The sequence below is a fragment of the Amphiprion ocellaris genome, chromosome 6 (genome assembly GCF_022539595.1).
Source record: "Amphiprion ocellaris isolate individual 3 ecotype Okinawa chromosome 6, ASM2253959v1, whole genome shotgun sequence".
Lineage (NCBI taxonomy): Eukaryota > Metazoa > Chordata > Actinopteri > Pomacentridae > Amphiprion > Amphiprion ocellaris.
Window position 1 is genome coordinate 35,375,452 of NC_072771.1, and position 25,223 is coordinate 35,400,674.

General features: G+C 38.2%; 1 protein-coding gene and 2 long non-coding RNA genes across 3 annotated transcripts; all 3 read left to right on the top strand.

Annotated features, from left to right (window-relative positions):
* Positions 1-7,913: 7,913 nt before the first annotated feature.
* Positions 7,914-10,146, top strand: LOC111583976 (zinc-binding protein A33-like). Its single transcript, XM_023293227.3, has one exon. It carries the CDS (start codon positions 7,987-7,989, stop codon positions 9,412-9,414), a length of 1,428 nt encoding a protein of 475 aa, XP_023148995.2. The 5' UTR covers positions 7,914-7,986; the 3' UTR covers positions 9,415-10,146.
* Positions 10,147-13,500: 3,354 nt separating this feature from the next.
* Positions 13,501-17,516, top strand: LOC129349180 (uncharacterized). The gene is made up of 3 exons (XR_008602083.1): positions 13,501-13,559; positions 14,462-14,562; positions 16,331-17,516. It is a non-coding gene; the product is annotated as an uncharacterized LOC129349180 (long non-coding RNA).
* A 103-nt stretch (positions 17,517-17,619) lies between these two features.
* On the top strand, positions 17,620-18,420 carry LOC129349083 (uncharacterized). Its single transcript, XR_008601933.1, has 2 exons — positions 17,620-18,141; positions 18,246-18,420. It is a non-coding gene; the product is annotated as an uncharacterized LOC129349083 (long non-coding RNA).
* The last annotated feature ends 6,803 nt before the right edge of the window (positions 18,421-25,223 follow it).

Genomic DNA, 25,223 nt, shown 5'->3' on the forward strand with positions numbered 1-25,223 from the left:
TATTTAAAAAAAAAAAATCCCCCAAATTTGGCAAGAAAATTCTTGTAAATATTTTCAAAAAATGAGTAAAAATCTTCCAAAAAAATCCTAAAAATATCTAAAGTGTTTACATATATATCAGTAAAACTTCTAATATTGTCTTTAAGGACATTTTAAAAAAAATCAAACAAAATCCAGCGAAATTCAATGGATTTTGGTTGAAACATTTTTAACATTTCTTTTTTTCCACCAAAAAATGTTCAAAGATTTCCAAAAATGTTGAAAATGTGGACATCAGAAGTTTCACTGTGAATTTTTTTTTTTTCCCCCACATTTTCAAACTTTAAAACGGGTCAATCTGACCCACAGGACGACACGAGGGTTAAACTTATTTTGAATTTTCTTGTAAAATTCAACTCAAAACAAGATAATTTCATGATTGTTTGACTTAACAAGATATTTAAGATGCATCGTCTTAAAACAAGTCCCTCCATCTTGCTGAAATGTCTCTTGTTAAGTGAATTTATCTTAAATCAAGTGGGATGAGACATTTTGACTAAAAATAAGACGAATAGACTTAGTAAGATTTTGAGTTTTTGCAGTGAGGCTGCTTCCAAAAGCGAGTCAATCGTCTTTCATGGGAAATTCCTCTTAGAACTTAAAAAACAACAACATAAAAACAGTTTTGCAATGTGGAGTTCATCTAGATTCTCAGAGGAGACACACAAATGTTAACAGCTTTTATAATATACAGAAAAATCAGGGATGCTGTTCCACTTGTTGGTTATACAAAAGTAAGTTTTCATGTAAGACAAGCTGAGCTCAGCTTTCCAAAGTCTTCTACAGCTGAAAATGCCTTTTGCTATTCCTGAATATTTCTGCAAGCTACACATAAATGCTGAGCTGGTTCAAGTCTCTCCACTGACGTGGCATTTTAACCTAGAAACAAAAATAAACATAAAGGTAAATGCTTAGTTTAATTTCACATTCCACAGACCCTCATGTTAAAGTCCCAACACTACAGTAGGAATAAACAAGTTTACAGATTTAAAAAAGGTTTTGGTCCCATTAATAAGTAGCTGTTCAGGGGGTGAGATTTTATATAACTCCCATTGAAACTGCATTAAGATGTAAAGTTAGGCATAATTAAGGCTCTGGCTGCTTTGAGTGACAAGTGGGTACCATCACAGGACAGTGCATGACCCAGAGACATTTCCACTCCACCTCTTTGCTCCTTTTTGGATTAAACAGGTCTTAAAAGTAGTCATCTACCAATCAGAGTCATTGCAATGAATTTCAAAACTGCTACTACTGATATTCCACTGCAGCACGGCTGATTATAAAGGAGTGGAATGAAATGAAATGCAGAATGTGACAGAGCAGCAACGGTGCCCTCTACAGATGGACGCCTTCAGTCACAAGTAAACTATTTCTATTTTAATTTTTCATTATTATTAGTTTTATCGTCAGTTTTTATCATCTGATTTTTATTTATTTCATTGGTTATTTTCTTTTCTTTCACCCTTTGTTTACTTATTTATGTATTTAATTTACTTATTTACTATTGTTATCATTTTTAGCCTTGTGTTTATGGTTTTACCCTCCACTTTTCTTTTATTCCACTTGTTCTTTGCCGTATTTGGAAGTGGCATTTTAGGATTTTATCTAGTGATGTTGGACAAATTTAATTTTGAGCATCTTTTATCATGTTTGGACTGACCAGTCTTCTGTTTTTCAATGTTCTTCCTGAGTATCCTTCTTTTCTTTATGCCCTGTCTGTAAAGCACTTTGTAAACACAGTTTTTAAAAGGTGCTATATAAATTAAGTTATTCTGATTAATAATATTGATACCAATAATTCACATTAAAGAGCTGTTTAACAGGTCATGTGACTTTTCTTTTCAAAATTAAACGATCATGTGTCACCTTCTTCAGTCAAAAGTTGGCGTCATAGTAGAGCTACAAGGAATTTTAAAAACTATTACTATAAGAAGTGCTGCTACTGCAAATCATGTAAGACAGGAATGCTGGTAGAAAACTGCTGATCGTGTGTTAATATAATTATTTTACTCATCAGTGCAGCTGCTTATGTCTAAGGTAACAGCTGCATATTTAAACATCATGTTTTATTAAAGTGAATTTAGGTCTGATACTGTCCCATAACCATAATTTTTAGCCAAATCAAAATAAAATTAAAGTGATAGATTGAATATTATCTGTTATTTATACCAACAGACTAATCAGTTTGCTATTCTGTGTTCTACCAGCTGCAGTACCAGCATGTAAACGGACTTGGCAACAAATCAGGACAAAACATAAAAATATATTTATACAGTTTCTGCATCACCAGCTGTATACATGTCAGGTGCAGACAGTGTGTGATACCGTAACTTCATGACTGTATTCAGTGATATTAGTAATGCATAGCAGAAAAGGTGTGCAGATAAAACATATTCCCTCAGCTGAGAATCTGCATCGTTCATGAAGAATTAGCAGGAAACGCTTTGGTTAAAGGGAGACGCTTGTTAGAGACGATTTGAATCTAAAACTCTAAACATAACCTGAACCAGCTCAGCTCCACAGCAGCATCAGTTACCATGGTGATGTAGCAGGTGAAAAGGTGTTCTTTTTGGCACTGAAAACTTCAACTTTAAACTCAACATAGCTTCTAACCCGTTAATCTCACTTCGTAGTACAGTTATCAGAATCACTATACCTGCAGAGAGAATGAAGCACAAACTACAGGAGGAACACTTAAGATGTCTGTGATAAAGTTTCTTCACAATCAGTCCAAGTACAGAAAACACACAAACTGGAGACAAACCTTCTATCCTATATCACTAATTCAATTCCTTTCCTCGCATCTTAGTCCCTCCCACCAGAGATGTGAGGAGAGAGGAGTCGAGGTATTTAACAAAATGAGGCAAATGAACATCAATTTAAAGAAATGTGATTTCAGTGAAACACAGATGCATCATCTACCCATTGTTTCATTAGAACCTGCCACTGTGTTTTATGAAAAGAGTCGTGGCACACAAAGTATTTCTATACAAGAGTGACTTAGACTACCGGTCAACAGTTGTAGAACACCCCGATTTTTCCTTTTTTTTTTGTAAATTGTACATGTTAATGTCTCTTTGTACTCTGAAATGAAAGCACAGAACAAATAAATAAAAGAAATTTTTAAAAAAATCAATTTACAAAGTAAAATGTATTCTAAACTTTTGACTCATCAAAGTACCACCTTTGGCAGATCTAACAGCTGAACACACTCATGGCATTCTTTCTTCAATGGAAATCAAATATTCTTCAAAAAGTTCTTCCCAACTGTTGCAGAAGTTCCCATAAATGTGTGGAACTTGTAGGTTGCTTTGCTTTCACTCTTCTGTCCAGTTCATCCCAAACCAGCTCCACAGTGTTTAAATCTGGAGACTGTGCTGCCACTCCATGTTTTCAAGCTCACCGTCTTGTTCTTTTATCTTAAGGTAGTTCTGGCATAGCTTGGACTTGTGTTTTGGGTCATTATATTGCTGTGTAAGTACAACACCGTTATAATAATGCTCTGGAGGGTTTGGTGCCACGGTGTGTTCCAACACTGCTTTTATGCAGACAGAGGGGGTTGGAAGTAGTCAAGAAAAGTTGGGACACCTGTAGGATTTGGTAGCACCAGCTGTCAAGGCTTGATCAACCTCCATTGCTGCAGAACAGCTTTAAGTTGTCAACAAATTTCTTGTTCCCTGAAATGTACATTATTTTTCAGTTTTGGGTAACCTTACCTTTTTTTAAACCTCTAGCTGTTCACCACTTACCTTTGTACCATTTCAAGTTATTCATTGAACAACTTGAATTTCAATAAAAATTTAGAAAAACTGGGGCATTCTAACATTTTTGACCAGCAGTGTATATTAACATTGAGCGATATATACATCATATTTACACATTTGTCATTCCTGCTGCCAGTATGGTTTGCATATTCCAGCTGTGGGTGCGGATAGGACTCCATCGAGGACACAGTGAGGAAACACCTGTGCATCCTCACTCATAGCTCCTCGATGTGTCTGTCCTTTGTGATGATGCACAATGATTGATATATGGGTCACAGGACGGAGGATGGAGGTGGCTGAAATTCGTAAAATGAGACGAGCCCACAGAGGAGACACTCTGAGAAACATTTGCAGATTGATTGGAGCTGCAGTACCGATCCAATCAGTCAGGACAGGATGGAGGACTGGGTCTGGTCCTGCACATACTAAAATGCATTTTGAATCAGAACACTGTTAATCGCACCAATATTAGAAAGAGTAAAGAAGTGTTCCTTATTCTTTCTGGCTAAACTCTCCTCACTGAAGTGCAGAAACACCACAGACAGATTTATGGTTTCTACTGAGTTCCAGATTTGGAATTTTATTCACGAAAAGCCACTGGACGCACTGAATTATGAGAATACACTGTCTGAGGTGGACGAAGGAGTCAGTGTTCAAGGTTTTCTGTTAGCTCCAGATGAAATGAGGTCCGGTGGGATCCCAGCGGTAATAAATCATGAACACTGGAATTGAATGACAAGCCTTTGCCTCACCTTCACCTTCGATCCTGCTGTACGTGCAGTTACAGGCGGCTCGGACATGTGGAAGTGTATTTGATTTCATGAAATCTACAAAGGTCCCGCAGCTCCCACCACAGAGGCTCTGATATCACGGTTGTCTGTATAAATACCTTTAAAATGTTGGTTTGAAAATGCGTTGGTGGTTATAAAATGGATTACTAAAGGAGCAGAATGAATTTGAATCAGTGGAAGCAAGACTGTTGCAATACAAGAGCAACTCCTGATCCATGTTAGTGCTGGTTCGGTGAGGCAGAAGTCAAAGGTTAGGAGTGTATCATCCATTCAGAGTGCGTATATGTTGACATACTAAAAATGTGGGAATTTTTTTTGTGTTTCTCAGCTTATTTTGTTGTCAATGCATGTTAGCCTACTGCTGTTCAGAATTATTTCATATTTAGTATCTGCAAAGCCCTAATCCAGTACCATTTTCCTGAAAAATACACGCTTAAAGTACATTAAAGTTATCAACATTGATTCAGTGTATAAACTTGGCAACTGATTAGCTCTGCAATGCATTAAGAAAAATGTTTGAATTCAAGGAGTTCTTTAATGTCATGTAGGTGGTCACAAATCTTGCTGTAAAGTTCTTGTGTTTCTCTGAAATTTAGTGTTGAGAGAGTGTGCTGTGGCTCCACAAGACAGTGAAAAGTTGTCTGTTCTTCAAGCATTTAAAAAAACATAGACTAACATTCAAAAGTTTGAGGGTCGCCCAGGCAAATTCATGTTTTCCATAAAAATTCACACTTTTATTCATGTGTTAACATAACTGCACAAGGGTTTTCTAATCATCAATGAGCCTTTCAACACCATTAGCTAACACAATGTAGCATTAGAACACAGTGATGGTTGCTGGAAATGTTCCTCTGTACCTCTATGGAGATATTCCATTAAAAATCAGCCGTTTCCAGCTGGAATAGTCATTTACCACATTAACAATGTCTAGACTGGATTTCTGATTAATTTAATGTTATCTTCATTGAAAAAAACAGTTTTTCTTTCAAAAATAAGGACATTTCTAAGTGATCTCAAACTTTTGAATGGTACTTCTGCCTCAGCTGCTAGGTTGGAGTAGCGCAGCTTCTTTTGTTCGTACACTTCTTTGATGGCGTCCTCCCAGGGAACTGTCAGTTTTATGATGTAGGCGCGCTGGCGGAAATTAGACCAGAGGACGAGGTCTGGTCACAGGGTGGTTGTTGCAATCTCTGGAGGGAAAATAAGACTCTGATCTAGGTCAGTCCCTGGCTGCATTCAGTGAGGTCAGATCAGGGTTTGAGGGGCTGGCCCTCGGCTTGTCCGCCTCCCGAACAAACAATGGTGGATGTCGGCGCACATCCTGGTTGTTAAAGGATTGGGCATTGATGGATACCCTCTTGCACTCGAGTTTATCAGCTAGACACCTGAGGACCTGGTTATGTCTCCACATGTATCTGCCTTGAGTGAGGCTGGTCCTACAGTCAACCAGGATGTGCTTGAGTGCTGCAGGGGTTGTACATAGGGGGCAAGATGGGTCCTTTCCAAGCCACAGCTGCTGATTTATGGGAGAGGGCAGCACATCATAAGCAGCTCGGACGATGAAGCTCTGTCTGTTAAATTCCATGCCCCAGAGTTCGCTCCATGTGAGTTCTCTCTTCTCCAACATTCAAAACATGAAATGGAAACTTTAGCATTGTCCGATTATCTGGAGACCCAACAGTTGGTGTGGCCCATTTCAATGATAAGTACATGACATCAAAAATAAAAATGAAAGTAATATTCTAACCAAACTATAGCTGAGGTCGTTTCTGCCCCACTTGTTCAATGATTACATAAAGATTTATGTAAAACCTTTCTTGCTACTTTTAAAACTAGATGAACCTCCCTAAATGCTCTTATTTATTTGTTCCTCTAAGGTTTGATGTGGGTGTTGGATGGCTGTGAGGTCATAGTGTGAGACGTAGCGCTGAACACAGTGTCTGTTTAATAGACCTTGTGCATTGATTTACAAGGTTGTTTACTGAAGACCGGTCCAGACATACAATATTAACAGACACCTGCCAGCACAGTACACTCAAGGCAACAACGCAGGGAAAAAAGAAAAAAATCTTATATTACATGAGATGGTGAAAATCCTGCAGGAAAACCTGAAGTGGTATTTAAGTAAATATGTGAACGTGCACTAGGCAGATACGCTTTGTCATCATATTAGTGCTGCACAGGTTGTCTCTACTGGGAGATCAGGTAGAGTTCAGGTATGCTACCGGTGAACTAATGTACCCGGAAAGAACTGGCCTCAAGGTCTCTGAACTACATCAATATTAAAGAGGAGGAGACAATCAAATATTCATCTGTCAGCCTTCCTCTCCTTCTCTTTCTGATTTCCACCAGCAAACCTGTAACACCCTGAAAACACACCCAGTTCACATCCACTGTTCCACTTTAGGCGTGAGTTTAGAAGCTCTGCAACTGAAGTCAGAGCTCCTGGTGTTGAGTTTGCTTTAAGCGTTTCATGGAGCAAAAACTCTGTTTGGGGTCAAATGTACAAGAAAGATCCCGTTGCACTGTAGGAAGACGGTCTGGTTGTCTATCTATGTATCCATCTATTTTATTACGCTTTTACTGAGGTTGAATGATGATGGCAGCAGGGTAAGCCAGGCATTACAGACATCACTTTCCCCAACAACCCTTTCAAGCTCCTCCTGAGGGAACCCAAGATGTTCCCAGGCCAGAAGAGATATGAATTCCTTTCTGAGAGTTGTGGGTCTATACAGGGGCTAGGGTTGCTTGGAAAATCTCCACCCATGACGCATCCTAATCAGAGGAATGATCCACCTCTAACTCTACTCTGAACTCCCTCTGAATGTTCAAGGTGACCCTACATATAAGGCTGAGTCCACCCACCCAACAGAGGAACCTCGTTTTGGTCACTAGTTTCGGGAACATCATATTTGGATCACAAGCCAGAACTCATGACCAGGGGTAAGGGTTAAAACACAGGTTTACTTGTATATTCCGACTCAGCTCCGTCTTCACCCCAACAGTCCTGTAGATCACTGCTGATACTGTACCAAGTCACCTGTCCATATCACGCTTCATTTCCCCATCACTCATAAAAAAGATCCAAAGATTTTAAAAGAAATATAATGAGTAAAATGCAGCACGGCTGAATTAGGAAACTGTGCTGCATTTAAGGTTCAATATTACATTTGAAAGACTCATAGCACCATCTGCTGGGGTCAAAACTACATGACTGGAAATAATTCAACCAACGATGTTGATGAAAGTGGAAGTAAAGTTTGACTTAGTTGGACGGAGCTGAGACGCCATTACAGGGTGTGACAGCTCTGAGGGAAAACACACATTTGGAGGATTTTAAGTGGAAAGGCAAAGAGATTGTGAACTGGTGAGACCTGCAGTTAAAACCTGAAATGGCTGAGAAAGTTGCTCTTCTTGAAAGTTACCTGAGTTGCCACGTGTGTTCAGAGACTTTCAGAGATCCTGTATCTCTGAGCTGCAGCCACAGTTTCTGTTCAAGCTGCCTGCAGAAATTCTGGGAACAAGCTAAAAACAAAAACTGTCCGATTTGTAAAAGAAAATCCTCTAAAGAACATCCACATGTGAACTTTAGACTGAAGGAACTGGCTGATTCTGTTGCTTGGAGAAACAAAACTGGATCATCAGAGACAGAAAAAGTGAAGGAAGTGGAGGTGGTGTGTAGTAAACATCCAGAAGAACCGAAATTGTTTTGTAAAGATGAAGATAGAGCTATTTGTACTGTCTGTGAGTTTTCTGTCCACCAGAATCACAAAGTGGTTCCTATAGAACAAGCAGTCAGTGACCTGAAGGACCAGCTGAAATGTGACTTAAAGTCTCTGCAGGACAAGAGGGACAAATGCAAACAAGTGGAGAAAAAATACAGTGAAATGAGAGAACACACCAAGAAGCAGCTGTTGTCCACAGAGAGGCAGATCAGAGCAGAGTTCTACAAGCTCCAGCAGTTCCTGAAAGAGGAAGAGGAGTCCAGACTGGCAGCTCTGAGGGAGGAAGAGGAGCACAAGGGGAAGACTATCAGCAGAGAGATGAAGAGGATTCAGGAGCAGATCTCCTCTCTGTCAGACAGCATCTGTGCTGTTGAAGAAGAGCTGCAGAAACACAAGGTGGCGTTCCTCAGCACTTATAAAGACACTCAGACCAGAGCCAGAGCCCAGAGCTCACTGTCAGATCCACAGCTGTTCTCAGGAGCACTGATAGATGTGGCCAAACACCTGGGCAACCTGTCCTTCAGAGTCTGGGAGAAGATGAAGGAGAAGGTCCACTTCAGTCCTGTCATTCTGGACCCAAACACTGCATTCCCCTGTCTCTGTCTGTCTGATGATCTGACCAGTGTGAGAGATGGAGACACAGAGCAGCAGCTTCCTGATAATCCAGAGAGAAACACTAAGTATGCAGCTGTTCTGGGCTCTGAGGGCTTCAGTTCAGGGAAACACAGCTGGGAGGTGGAGGTGGGAGATCATCCTTACTGGATTGTGGGTTTGGCTAAAGAGTCAGTTGACAGGAAGGGAGAGCGTAAGGCTTCACCAAAAGATGGAATCTGGTGTTTATGGCATGGTGATGGAAAATACATGAATGGTGTTGGTCAGACTGTCAGAATGAAGAAGAGTCTCCAGAGGATCAGAGTCCAGCTGGACTATGACAGGGGGGAGGTGTCCTTCTACCACCCTGAAGACATGACTCACATCTACACTCACAGACACACTTTCACTGAGAAACTCTTCCCATTTTTCAGTGTTGGAAAGTCTGGTGATGCCAAAACTACTGATATCAGAATCTGTCACTCTGAGATTTCCCTGCGATGATCAGGAAAGTTAGTTAATTGTCCAAACTCTCATCTTAAAATCATCAAAATAATTCCAGGTTTATTTCACTCTTAACTCATCATCACACTTTACAGTCAAACCTTCATTCTTGATCTTCATATTTTTCATTCTGTCTTTAAAACACGTTCGATGTCACTTCATAGTTTTTATCACTGTGTCTCAGTTGTGAAATCTGTTAAACAACCAAAATGATTTTCATGAACAAAACTATTAAAAGCTGTTAAAAAGTGCTGAAGCTACATTTTCTCTACTTTGAATTCAGAGTGTTTAAATGAGATGCGAAGAAGCAGATTAAACAAGAGATGATTTAGAGAAGTAAAAGATCCACTAAAAATGTTGAAACGTGTACCAAGTGAGGCTGATTATTTAAATGTAGATTATTATCCTGGTTAGCAGCATCTGGACTCATCAGCTGGATCAAATACTTTGTTTCTGCTTGTTTGACTTTTTTCTTTTATTGTCATCAGTCATCTTTCTACTTTGTGGCATTTCTTCATTTATTGTTGAGTTCTTTTAGTCTTGAAAATGTTTTCATGTGATTTTTTCCACTTGACCCTCAGAGTGTCAGTGTTCCAGTGAATCAAACAGCTTTCTGTCTCTCATTGATTTTTGTTATTTTGTTGTGCAGCAGAACTGATTTGTTGTTGAGCGTCACAGAAGTTGTTAATCCAACTGTCTCTGCTTGTGTCTGAAATGAATGATGGAAAGTCTTGTTGCTTTCTTTTCTTGTTTTCATTGATTTAGTTCTTTTCTTTAGTGACAATTTATTGAAGCTGGAAACTCCTGCTTTTACAATCATGTGACTTTAGATGGAATTCTCCAGAATATTTTCTCCTGTTGTTCAATAAATCCTCTGATGGTATTGTAATCTGACTGACGCTGTGCTTTATTGGACTTTAACTCATGTGTTGAGTGTGTGCAGTCAGTTGTGTCACTTCTTAGAAGAAGATTAATCCACATGAAACTGAGTCACATCAGCAGGAGAGGAATTTACAAATCAAAGATGTTCATGATCCTGATTATCAGCATCTTCATTTTAGGCCAACATTAAACAGCTGCAGAAAGTCGCCACAAGGTGGAGACAGAGATTTGTTCACAGTCTGCTCATTTTACACTCAATCTTTTCATTCCTCTTTCTGACTCTTTTATATGTTGTTGTTCTCTGCACAGGTTGATGAAAAGCATCGAGTCTTTAGAGTTTCTTAGACATAGTTCTTCAATGTAAAACACTGTTTCCTTTTTCATCATTAACCACGATGCTGTTGATGGTTCCCTTCATCAGAAACAAGTTCAGTCATTTAAAGAGAAATATTAATGTTGAATTATCTCTCTGATCTGAGTTTTTTCTGATGTTATTTATTCTGAATGTAAGTTCTCCTGTAAGTTCTCCATGGTGAACAAGTCATAAAGCTCCTCCTCCAGGAAGCTGATATTATTTCATAGATTCTGACAGCTCCTCTCATTCAGGTTGTCCTGGTTAAACATTAACTTTAAATCTGGATTCTCTGATCAGGACTTGTTCAACTTACTTTGTGTAAAGCACCAGTTCCACTGGCAGCAAAACAGCCCCACAGTATGATACTGCCACCACCATGCTTGATGGTAGGTTTGGTGTTGTTGGTCTTAAAGGCCTCATCTTCTCTCCTCCAAACATGTTTCTAGACAATGTGGACAAATACAAACAGAAAGTTTGTCCATGTGATCAGCAGCAAACTTGAGTTGAGCTTTAAGGTGCTTCCTCTGGACTTTTCTGCTGTTTAAGGAACTTTGCAGCACTTTTGATGGATGCTGTTTCATATAATGTGTAATGAAAAGATCATAATTATCTTCAAAGAAGATGTAGTTTATGATGCTGTTTACAATTTTGTCAAATTTTTACATCTTAAAAAATTCTATTAAAATAAACAAAAACAAATCACAACACAATCATATGATCAGTTTCATGAAATGAAAAAATTTTAGATCACTACATCACTAAATCACTACATACAAATGTTTTGTCAAATGTACCACTAAAACTGATTCATTTCATCTTTTACAGACAAAATGCTCACATCTGCATAAAGTCATCAACTGTGCTGACTGTTCAGTTTACATTCAGCCTGTGATTGTATCAAAGTGTTTTTCTTCCTGTCAGCACCACAAGATGGAGACAGAGATTTGTTGACAGTCTGCTCATTTAGAACACTGAGTATTTTCATTCCTGTTTCTGACTCCTGTAGCGTACTGAGGAGCAGAACAACACTTTATTAGCAGACACTTTCCAAAGCAACACACAGAGAATCCAGGGAGCTTTTCTCACAGCTGTGAATTTGGTCCCAGACCATCTGAGAAGATGGCAAAGCCAAAACTTTCATCCAAACCAAACATCTGCATATGGGATGTTTACTGCAGAACCACCATTTATGGCCCTCTTGGAGACAACAGGATGTAACTGTGAGGATAACCACACCTCCTGACCTTCTTCTCCTCCTAACATCCACACCTTTCTACACTACAATAAGGTGATTTTAAGGAACTCGTTCACTGGAGTGATGTCCCCAAAATCTGGACTCAGTGTTCCAGGTCATTTGGACCAGTATTAAATAACACATCATATCTGAAGAGAGACACAAACATCCCCCTTTTCTCTGTCACAGCCTTAAAACACACAGACAGACTTTTAATCATCAGAACATGGAATTCTTAAGTCTTATTTTTCCTATTATTGAATGTGTATGTTTGTGTTTTTAGTTTTATTAGATGTTTGCTTTCCTGTTTCCTGAAAATCCACAGTTTGTTTGCATGTTTCCACCTTTTTATATGATTTCAGGCACTGGATGAGATAAACTTGTCATGTTTGACATCATTTTTAATCACTTGTTCAGTGGTATTTCACATTTATAATAGTAGATATTTAACAAGTGGATTTTATGTTAAAGTCATGAACTCAGATTCAGAACTAAATGTATTTGACCTCCGACCTTTCATGGACAGTGAAGCTCCAGACCCCTTGGAAAGAACACATCCATGATTGGTTGGGTGCTGATTAGAATTTGGCTCCAAAGAACGTTGCTGTATAAAAGAAAATCACTGGAATGGAACGGAGGCTTTTTACTGTTTTTTCTTTGTTACTTAATGTTGGTGTTTCTACTATTTAACTTAGGCTTTTTCTACTATTTAATTTTGCCTTTTTAGGGGTTTTTATTTTCTATTTATTGAGGACTTTGCTTTTTTCTTTCCTTCACTAAAACTGGGGTTTCTAATGTTAACTTTTACAATGCAATGGTGCAAACATTTTCTTCATAACTCTGATCTTTGACTCTTCAACACACTTTTAAACTCAACTCCACAAAGGTGATCTTTCTCTGCTGCAGTCCTCTTCCTCCCACTGACATCACATGTTGATCCAGGAGCACCGATATGCAAATATTACTTTCTTTCTGCTAAACGGCTGAATTTAGAAATTACAGTTGGCTTCTCAAACCCAAAGAGATTTTAAAGTGATCACTGCTGATCACGTTGGAGGAGTTCCAACAACATTAAAGACATCAAATACTGCTCTGTGATGTGGACACCTCCTGTTTCTCTGTTAGATGTGTCATAAAACTGAATGATTCAGTGATTTACAGGAACATTAAACTGTCAAACACCTGACTGAACTACAGCTTCTAAAGCCTTTTTGTTGTAGTATTGTCTTTGTGTTTTATTCTGTTTATCTTTATTTTTCAAGTTCATGTGGATTTTCATAGTTTTTTTTTATTAGATTGGTGGCCTTTGAAGCCTTATTTGCGTTTATTTTCTGAATTATTTGGTTTATTTCTGGATTCTGATGTTAAAAACATGTCGATGGAAAATATGTTGGCTGATATTGAGAATACATGAATGGTGATGATCTGTCAGAGTGAAGAAGAGTCTCCAGAGGATCAGTCAGTCTGACCAATCACTGCTCTCCGGCTCCGAAATCTTTTTTTCGCCCTAAAACTCCAGGAAGTAGCAAAATGCCGGCCAGCGGGGACGTAGTGGTAGCTATATATATATATATATATATATATATATATATATATATATATATATATATATATGGTCTGCACGTCTGGTAGCATCTCTGGCTGCTGTTGACCTTGTTTTTGGAGTAAAACACGGTAAGAAGACAAATATTTCTAACCAGTAGCGTTGTTTTGTTGTACGTTAAGTCAGCGACTTGTGAAGAGTTGTGTTTTGTCGTGTTTGAGCAGTTGGTCCGGACGCGTTAGCTAGCTAAGCGGCTAAGTTAGCTAGCGGGCTAATAAACACAGGTGGCTAACTTACCGCTGAACACCTGTGTTAGTTGCTGCTGCAGCTGTCCTCATTATTAGAAGGAACTTCTCAACCTGTATTTCTCTGCTGTGTATTTTAGCTTTTAAAAAAGTTATTTTACTTTAAGGTTAACTGAAACCCGTTCAGCTGCACTGAAGTTAAACATTCAGCTGGTTTGAATTAAACCTCGCTTAACTTAACATTGCGCAACATTACCTCTCTGAATCTCCATAATTTCATTAAATTCCTTTTCTCTCCCACTGCTCAAGTTCAATACAGTATATAAAGTGATATTAATAATGAAGAAAATAACAACCAGCTGTTGTATTTATTTATTATTGCATGTATTTGTAGTAAAACATGAGTTGAAACATCCTACTTTTGGATCTAGAACTGTACAAGCTGTTCATTTTCAGTCACCTGACGAGTTAAACTCCCCTTTTTATGTGAGGTTGAAGCAGAAAGTCTGAGTTAACAAAGAAAGTTCTTTATAATTTGCGATACCTGTCATCTCTGACTGAGGCTTTAGCTTTTATTGAGCTGATTTACACGTAGAAACTTTGTTCAGGAAGATTTCTCAGTAGCTCAGAGGACAGGCTGCTTTTTACACAACCTTGTAAGAGAATGTCTGTCAATGCTTTCAGCAGAATTTAGAAACGCAACACTTCCTAAACATATATTTTGAGGCTGTGAGGTTGAACGTTTGAGAGTATATCAGTGTGTTTGTTTGTGGTCTTTGTGTTTCTAGGTGGAAGCTGAATTAGTGAGGATGACTCCTGCTCCTGTCATCTCTAAGCTCCTCACACATCTTTACCTGCACATGAGGAAAATCACTCCTGTAGAATGCAGGTATGTTTGTCATTATTATAAAAAGATGTTGCCTGGTGACCTGTCAGAAACCCATCATACAGAGTCAGCCAAATTAATGTTTACACACATCAGGAAAAGAAAAACTTGCATAAATATTTCAATACCAAATTTATTCATACATCACCAGATTAATAAAAGTTATCTTTGGCCTCTACAATTACAAGAGGTGCTCAAAGTGGTGGCCACTGGCTTCCAGACATTTCTGTTGTGTTGTAGACGTCACTTGTTGATGCTCCATTCATGAGGGTAGCGCCATCTGTTGGGAAAACATCGTACAACAGGACACAGAGTTATGGTGATTTGATCAAACTTGGAAAGAGGAATCTATATGTATAGAAGTACTTATACAAATGAAATATTTATAAAAGTTTTTCTTTTCCTGATGTGTGTGTATATTATTTTGGCTGACTCTGACTCTGTGAACTTAATGAGAACAAAACTGTCATTTAATTGTTGCTCTGAAAGCTTCTTTAGTGAAAACCAGCTGGTGTTCTGCTTTGAAACAAACTGCTGTTGAGGCCTGTGTTTTTAGGTTTAGCCCCACAGTTTCTGAATGAACTGATAGTTTGTTTTTTTTTCCTGATCATTGTGGACGTTATAGTTGATGGTAACATTTACTGATCATATAATCAGCATGACAATATAACAGTATAACATTCTGACCACCTGACTAATACTGTGTTGGTCCCTTTATGCTGCTAAAACTCCTCTGACCCAGTGGTTCATCAGAACCTCTGGGGATGTCCTGTGGATTCTGTGGATCCTGTGGGTTGCAGGGTGGGTCCTACCTAGACCAGGCTGATCCTGGACCATTCCACAGATGTTCAATCAGATCTGGATGTGGGGAGTGTGGAACCCAGGTGAACAGCTTAGCTCTGTCGTGTTCCTCAGACCACTCCTGAGTAGTTTTAATTTGTCCTGCTGAGGGTGGCAGCTGGCATCAAGGACTGCTGTTGCCATGGAGACTAGGGGGTTGTTTGTCCTGCAGTGTTTAGGTGGTGGTACATGTCAAACATCCACATGAACGTCAAGGTTTCCCAGCAGAACGTTGCATTAGAACAAGATGACGGATGTTGTTCTCTTCAGCTGTCAGTGGTCACAATGTTGTGGCTGATTGGTGGATCTGTCTGCCTTTACTCTGACATCCAGAGTTATACAGAAGTGTAGTATGTGTGCAGTGCAGAAGAGATTTACTTTATTGTATGCAGTTTTAGTGGTCCCATCAGAGAAAATCATATCCATATACAGATTTTTATTAATTCCAGGGCTGGTTCAGTAAAGATTATAATAATAACTACATCAGATAATTCTTTGTCGCAGTTGGAATTTTGCAGACTGAGAGATGGTTGAGAAGGTTTCCAGTTCTTGTTTTAGCAAAATATGTTACAATAGAAGATCTTTATTGTCATTGTACATGAAATTATCTGCAAAACAGCAAAGTGCATCAGTCTGAGGTATCTAAAAATAAATAAGTAAAGAAAAATGCTTCTAAAGCCAATAATAAACAGAATATTTTGAGGGAATATTCTAAAAAGGAAAGAAAAGCTCCATTCTCACTCCTCTCAGGATAAACTGTCATTAAAATTGACTTTAAATTTAGCTTCAGCACGAGATAAAAACATTTACTTTCATTACTGATATTGTCAAGTTTTAATAAAGTTCATGCTACTTTTATAAAATGATGAAAGTGAATAAATTGTATTTCTGTGATCTGTGTTTGATTTCTGTCTTTTCTCCTGTCATCCAGATGTTCAGAGGGAGATGATGCCACATCTGGTCCAGCTGATGGAAGGTCTTGAAGTTCTCTGACTGGCCTGGACTGAAGATGGTCGTCTCTCTGGATTTAAGGTTCAGATGCTCAGTAACAAACTCCACCAATGAGCCAACAGGGAAGCTTTAGGTTTATTAAATGTTGCTATGAAGGTTTCACTGTTTTTCTTTGTGAATGCAATGTGCTCCAACTGAAACTTGACTTTGAACTAAGTAAGTAAATCCTTCCATCTGAAAGGATTTAGTTGCATTAATAACCTCATAACATTCTAATTTTTATTCCAGTCTTGGTTGGAAATAGAATCTCTGTATTGATTCAGGTAAAAACTGAACTTCACAGCATGTTGGAGCAAAACAACCAGATGAAAACTGTGATGGTGTTGGATTGTCAGACCGTAATGTTGCAGCTCAAAGCAGCTTTTCTATCTCAGTTCATTCTGACATTCAGCTATGAATCAACACAGCAGATGGTGATCCATGCTGTGGAAGTCTCACATCTCCTGATTTAATGGAGCTGCTTTGCACTTTTTACACTGTTTATTCACCAACACTTTATTTAATAAAAGTCTCATCTAGTTTTTATGAGGAATGTGATGTTTTAATTTCTCTGTGAATAACTGCAGTCTAATGGAACAGCTGGAATTGTAACATCTGTCCTGATATTGATCATGAAGTATTGATCAGAATACTTATGATCAGTAGTCATCCCTGAAGTTTTACATTCATACATACATACAGCAGAAACTTTAGCGTTGCCATGGATACATGAGTGTTAAATTCTGTCCATGTTTCCATTTTGGGAAATGCAGTCCAGCAGATGAGTTTGTTTTTACTGCCAGCTACCATTCAGTCTGAGATATTAAGAATAAATAAATGTGCATCACGTGGAAATGAACAAATTCTATTTTTATTTATTCCTACAGCTGCTGCATGTAAAGTTCCAAAATGTGGAGGAATTTAGTCTCACAATCACAGACAATAAGTATTATCTGAAAGTCAGGTTATTGTTGTTTATCAGCACAATACAAAAGATTCATGTTAGAAATATTCCAGTTAAGACTCTAGAATATCAGGATTTATGTAAATTTACCTCAATAATATGAATGTTCAGGTTAAGATTGTGCAGTGATATTTATTATGTGAGTTTAGCTGATTAAAGTTTATGACTCTGCACTACAATATTATTTATTTAAATTTACATCATCATTATTATAATATTTAGGGTCAGACCCTACAGTATTGAGATTAAGAAGATTTAAATATAAAAATCACTCCTTTCTAATCCTCTGCTGTACGTTCAAACCTGAGGCCTGAAATAGAAACACACAAGTATGTGATTGAAGGAACTTCTGCAGAGTCCTGGTTCCAGAACATGATGATAGAATTATAGACAAACTTTAACAAAAGCTGCCTGAGAGTTTACAGGTTTTTATGTTAGATTTCTTCAGTAATTTAATGAGAGTTATCAGCAAAAATCAAGTGTTCATTTGATGAACTTCATTTCCTAAAACATCCAGAATTGGAGCTCATATCTTTGACAGCTGTAAAGTTTCTGCTCCTTCAAAGTTCACAACACAATGAATGAATTCCTAAAACACTCTCAGTGCTGGAGAGCGTTTGTGATGCTGAAGCAGTGACCAGTTTTTCTGTTTCTTTTCTGGAGATGCACAATGAGGGACGTCTGCAGCGACTGAGAAAGAATCTCACCACATCCTGACATGAGGAAAAAGACTTTATTGAAGACTACAATGAGGAAAAACTATCAGACAGCAGACGGCTGCATTCAAGGTGAGATCTGAACATTTGATCTGGAACAGGAATTCAATCACGGCAGCATGAGCTTCATTTCAGTCTGTAGCTGCTGAATTCATGGATGAATCATCTGGCACTAGAGAGGAAGACCATCAAACATCCGCGTCAGCTGTTGGAGGTCCAAGAGTCTCACCCAACAAACAACCTACAGAGTGAAGACCTCGAATCTGATTGGACGGCCTCCTATTCAGCCACGTGTGAACAAATGCCTCTAAGCTGATTTGTTTTCTAAAATAAATCTAGTTTGAGTCCTAATCTATGCCTGTGTGTTTGCTTCTTTCCACCGCTGTTAACAGTTTAGGCTGTTAGGTTGTTCCAGATAAGACAAGTACAAGATTCTTCAGAGCCGTTCTACCACGAGCCTGATAGGAAGAACTCCAACAGCTACTGAATGTTCCTGTGGTTCCCTCAAGGCTACAGGAGGAGTCCTACGAGGACGAGCCGGTCCACCTGATGGAGGCCAGTCGCTGTGGTTCAAAGCCAACACCGACTACGTGGACTTCTACCACGCGGAGGCCTTCAAACCGGACCAACAAGTTCAGCGACTCCCCGACTCGTGGGTCTGAGGACGCCGCCGAGCCTCGGTCCAGCCGGCCTCCTGTCTGTGGGTGTTTGAGTGCTGAGAGGTTTGTGGATGCATGTGAACGTGTCTGTGTTGAAACAGCAGCTTTGGACTCAGTAACGCTGGGAAAAACCAAGAGCTCCTTTATTTGTGACTTCCACTAAAAAAACTGATGAAAATAAGTTTGCCAGGGTTCTGACTGATAACAGATTATTAAATAATGAAAATAATCCTTTAAATATTCCTTTAAACAATCCTTTTAGGTCTACATTTCCTTTACACTGACTTCTTGGTATATGTACAAGTATTTTGGGTGGAATATACCATTAAGCCCAATGTTCAAGGGTTCTTCTGGGAATATACCATTAAACGAACCTTTTAGGTAAATGTTCCAGGATGTTGGGTAGAATATACCATCAGATCAACCTTTTAGGTCTACATTGAAAGATTTTAGAGTAGAATATTACTCCAAACCATCCTTTAGGTCTACAGTTAAGGTGGAATACTCCTTTACACCAAGATTTTTTTGGTCTACATTGAAGGATTTTAGGTGGAATATTCCTTTGAACGAACTTTTTAAGTTTATGTTCAAGGATGTTGGGTGGAACCATCAGACCAACCTCCAAGGTCTACAGTAGTGAATTTTAGGTGGAATATACCATTAAACTCACCTTTTAGGTCTACATTGGAGGATTTTAGGTGGAATTTTCTTCCAAACCGTCTTTTAGTCTACATTTAAGGATGTTTAGGATGGTATATTCTTCCAAACCAACTTCTCAGGTCTACATTTCAGGTGGAATATTCCTCCATACTAACTTTTTTGGTCCACAATGAAGGATTTTTTCTAAACCACCCTTTCAGGTCTATATTTGAGGTTTTAGGTGGAATATTCCTTTTAACCAGCCCCTCAGGTCTCTGAGGATTTTAGATGGAATACTCGGTTAAACCAACATTTTAGGTGCATGTCCAAGGATTTTTGGTGGAATGTTCCTTTAAGGTGGATGTGTGAGGACCTTGTAAGTGGAATACTTCCTGAAACCAACCTTTTAGGTCAACATTCAAAGATTTAAGGTGGAATATTCCTTTAAACCAACCTAAATTTCATGTTTTGATCATTATCAAGTGAGAAACCTCAATCCAGACTCCTCATAATGACTTCTGAGATTTATGCTGCTGTTATTTGTTTAGTCCAGACTAAATGACAGAAATCCACAGCTGTAATTTTATTTCAGGACTCGGTTATTAAATGTCCAAACAATCCATGTGCCTCTAAAAACTAAACTAATATTTTCAGCTGAACTAAAGACAGACTTTGTGATTTTTCTGCTCACATGTTATGTTGTAAACTTCCTCTTTCAAATAAATATCCTCCTAACCCCCTGGAAACCAGCGTTTGTCCTGTTTTTGTGTTGCTCCTCCGTGACCCTAGACAGCCGGGTCGTAATGTTTTTTGAGCAACACACCATACTATGACGTTTTTACAATGATGGTTCTACTATGGAACCAGTTTGACATGTTCAGGCGTTCTTTGTGTGAAAACTCAGAGATTTCAGGTATCAGAAGGTGGTTTTCAACTTTCTTTGTTAACTTTCTGCTTCAACTTTAAACTAAATTTCCTTCACTAACCCAGCCCTCTGGACTTCCAGTAAGCTGTGTTCCTATTGGCTGGCCAGGTGGCTGCTTGGTGTTATCAGGAACACCTGAGCAGCTCAGTATCTTCCTGCTTTATTTCGCTGCAGACAAACATTTCCTCTGCTTCTCTTCACCACCGAACCGGGTTTGGCTCCATTGCTTTAGTTTGTTCTTTAGGCGTTGGCTTGCAGCTTCCAGCAGTAAAATAGGCTTTAATGTGTTTCTTGGTGTGTTTTAGGTCTTTGTACTGGATAGTTGTCTTGGTAAATGTGGTTCTTTAGCCACAGTTAGCACATGGTTCTAATGTCTGCAGTGATTAGTGGATTTGGTGCAGCTGAGTTGTGTCTTTATCTTGGCTGTAGTGAGTCTTTAGAGGTTTTTGGTCAGACACATTCTGTATTCTTGTGAAGCAACGTTGGTTGTCCAGAAGGTAAGAGTTCCTGTCCTGATTCTCTGTTCTCAGAGGTTCTCTGGTAGGCTGCAGGAGACTTTAGCGTTTAGGTGGTGCTAGTTTGGTTTTTGTATGGTTTCATTTGGATGACTATCTTGAGGCCCCTCCATGTGGTTTAGTGAGGTTTTCTGGAACAGTTCTACAAAGCAACCTGCAGCAGAAGAGACTTTGAGAGTTTTTATGAAGTTCTGGAGACCAGACTTTAGAGCAGCAGAAACATTTGTCAGCAGTTTGAGCAGGAGAAGGTGAGCTTCAGAGTAGAAATGAGACAGGAACCTTCTTGATCCGTGTGGTGAGGTCCTGTACCAAGAGTTTGAGCAGGTTGTGAAGAGTCTGTAGTTCTTTGGTCTGAAAGCACAAGAAGAGTCGACTCATTAAAGGAGAAAACAGGAGATATTGTTGGTTCTTCTGTCACTCTGCAGTTTCCAGTTTCCTTAGACTGAATATCAAGTTTACATTTTAAATGATTTACCATGTGAGCCCAAGAAGACTTCAATAAACTCCCTCCATCCCCTGGACACAACACATTTTATTACCATGTTAAATCTTTTTTTTTTAAATATGTTTTTGAGTTTTAATCATAGTTTTACAATAGTTTTTTCTCTTTGCTTGTTTAGTTTTGTCATCTGTGTGAAAGCTGCTAAACAAATAAAGTTGATTTGATAAACTGAATAATTGACTAACTTATGATTGTAATAACGGAAGTATTTTCATTGTGATTTAAGGGTTTGTTTCATTTTTAAGGTTGGGGTTAAAATCTTGACCAAAAAAAAGATTAAAGAAATAAACTATATTAAAAAAAGCAATTAAATGAAAGGAAAAAACATTTAATACAATAAAACTTTTTAAAAGAAAATTAAACATTACATACAATTAAATTATATAAAACATACAAAATATTTAATTAGATAAACAGAAGATACAAAACATGTAATTATGAAATTAAACAAAACTTTTAAACAAAAATATTAAACATTAAAGATGAAATATTTTAGATAATTAAACATTTAAAAAGTACAATTAAACAAGAATATTAAACATTTGAAAAATGCAAAACATGTAATTAGATTATTAAACCTTTAAAAAGACAAAACATTTAATTAAAAAATTTAAATGTTTAATTAGAAAATTAAATCTTATAACAATAAAAATTTAAATAGGAATTAAACAGAAAATACAGTGAAGCATTTAAAAAGAAAATTAAACATTAAAAGGTGATAAAACATTTAAAAAGAAAAACCTTAAAGATTTAATCGAAAAATTAAACATTGGGACAGAAAAGGAAATTTTTCAAACAAGCCGCTAAAACATTCGAAAAAACAAACATTAAAAAGACAAAACATTTGGAAATCAAATCAGACATTAGAAAAGAATTAAAGGTGAGAAAAGAGCAAAACTAAACATTTCAGAAGAATCAAACTAAAGACAAAACATTTGAAAAGACACCAGTTAGACTTTAGAAGATCAAATTAAATAGAAGAGACAATAAAACGATCAAAAAGAGCAAAAACCGATAAAGTTCTTAAAGTGTTTTCTAGTCTGAAATGAAAACATCAAGTTGTTTCTTCAAACATTTCCTCTTTCTATGTTCTTGGTTTGATTGTGGACAGATTTACTAAGAACTCATTTCAGAAAACTGCTTTCCAGATAAAGTCTACTAGTAGTTGAAGGCATTGATCAAACTAATGTTACCTTCTGATCTTCACAAACTTTACTGTTCAGTGAAGAGAATCAAAGTTTGTTGAGGATTTCTAAAAAACCCACAGGTGAAGGTCTGAGAAGAACTCAGATGGATGGTCTAAATGTGAAATCAAGACTCGTGGTCACAAGTTTTAAGGCTTCTGTTAACCACAAAGTTCAAACTAACAGAGAAGTACTGAGAAACTTCTAAAATTTCAGTCCTCAGACTGTCTGAAGGTTCAAACTAACAGAGAACTACTCAAGAACTTCTAGGATTTCAGTCCTCAGAGTGTCTAAAGGTTCAAACTAACAGAGAAGTACTGAGAAACTTCTAAAATTTCAGTCCTCAGACTGTCTGAAGGTTCAAACTAACCTAGGACTACTCAGGAACTTAGAAGATATCAGTCCTTGGACTGTCTGAAAGTTCAATCTAACAGAGATCTACTGTGGGACTTAGAAAATTTCAGCCCTCAGACTGTGTGAAAGCTCAGGTCCTGAGGACTCGGGAGGTCTGGGGGCTTGAAAAGTCTTGGAAGTGAGGGTTCCACCCTCCAGCACAAAGGCTGAAGTCCAGCCTCCTGAGAAAAACGGTCGAGTCGAGACACAAGTTAAAAAAAAAACTCAAAAACGACAAAAAATAGATGATAAATGCGCAAAAAAAAGAAGAATTAGTATCTGAGCGAATAGCTCAGGGGATAAGAAGAAGGACTACCAAGTGGAAGGTCGCAGGTTCGAGACCAGCCACTGGCAGTTTTCTTTCTTTGTCTTTGTCAGAATTTTGAGAAAACTTAAGAAGTGTCTGGTCTTGAACCAGCGACCTGCAGCTCCATAGGCAAATCCTTAACTCACTGAGCTACAGATCAGATAAAAAGAAATAAATTCGTCGTCCCTTTGGCATCGTAGTTCCTGAAGTGACCACATGGGCAGAGCCAAGGCGGAGCCTGGGTGGAGTCAGGGCGGAGAGTAGGCGGGGAGGTGGGTGGCGGCCTCCCCCCTCTACTCCCCCACCTCCCCCCACCACCCACCACACCTTCCCCCGCCCGACGAGTTCTTCGAGTCTCCACGAGTTCTTCGAGTCTCCACAGGTTTTCCCCAGTTTCTGGAGTTTCCACCAGGTCGGAGGCAGAACAACTTGTCATGAAGAGATGTTGAAGTTGTCCAGGATGGACTGACTTTTTACAGCGACTAGAAGGAAGACCACTCGAAGAGCAGGTCTTTAACCACCATCCATAAAATCCATGGAGTCGCTCCAGAGAAATGAAGGGACGTCAACTTTTATCAACCTCCATCCAGATGTTCAACTTCATATCTTTACTTGGAGATTTGTAGCACCACAAACCTTTAGTATCACACTTTATTATCATTTATTAGGACTTTAATGGAATCCACCAGCAGATTTAGTTTTTGACAAACTTTATTCTTGTCGTTGTGGGACTGCAGTATTTTAAACTCTTCCTTTTATTTGACCTCGTTTATTAGTTTTAGTGGAGAAAGTTATTTTAATTGTCCATTAGTCTCTTAAAAACCAAATAATAAATTGGATTAGTCAAGAGCCTTAAATTTCTTACTTTGTCATATTTTAAATATGACAAACAATATAAAAATAAAGCGTCTTGAGACAATTTGACCTGTAATTGGCGTTATATAAATAAAGTCGAATTAAAATTGTATGTATCTTGTGATGTTGGAGTAATTCAGCCATATATGTTGGAAAACACACTTTCTTAACACATGACTTATGATTAAAACACATTAATCTGTTGAATAATGGGCAAAGTTTACTGTCATAAAAACCAAAAAGATTTACATTCATGATGCAGGAATCAGGCAGTTTTTCACTTTTTATCTTAGTTTAGTCAGAAAGATAGTTGATAATGTGTGAATTGTTGCAGCTTGTGAGCCATAGAAGGTTTTAGTCTTTGGGGCCGAGTGTCAAAAAACATTTAGAAACCAACATCAACAAAACACTCAAAGATTTGAACATCATTAAAGGGAAATCCAACTGTTGCATGAAAATGTCTAATTAAAGGACATTTATTTCCAATGTAAATGTGTGATATTCATCCTCTGGAGCTTTCTCTTCACATCGTCTTCCACCTGGACTGGTTTGGTCGGGAGCATGTGCAACAAACATTTGAAAAACTGCACTTTAACATCAATGAATGACACTGAAGTTTAATCACTACATAAATGAGACTGAGTCTGGATGTGCTGCTCTGTCATTAACTCCTAAGTTTAGGGAAAGTTCAAACAAAAGAGGACAGCTCAGATAAGACTTGAGAATGACCTTATTCTGAACAAACATCTCAGACTTTCAGAGCTTCAGCACCTCTAGCAAGATATTTTAACAACGAGCAACTCAAGATATCCAGAAGTTGGAGAGAGTTAGCTTTAGCTGAGCCAAAGAACATGTGGGACACTAACCTAGCAAACATTTCAGACTTTTCTCTGTGAATTCTGAGAAATAATTTCCTATTTAATGACAGAGGTACACATCTTAACTCAGTCTCATTAAAACAGACTCTAATTCAGTGTCATCCATCCATATTAAAGTGCAGTTACCCAAAATGTTTGTTGCATGAGCTCCAACAAAACCTGTCCAGGTAGAAGGCCACTTTGACAAACAGGAAGTGGAAGATTCCAAGCAGATTTATAGAAGGGGGAACCGGACTGTACTAAGTGTGGTCGAGCATAGAGGGGTGTTTTGTGGGTTTTTAAGGCTGATAATGATTA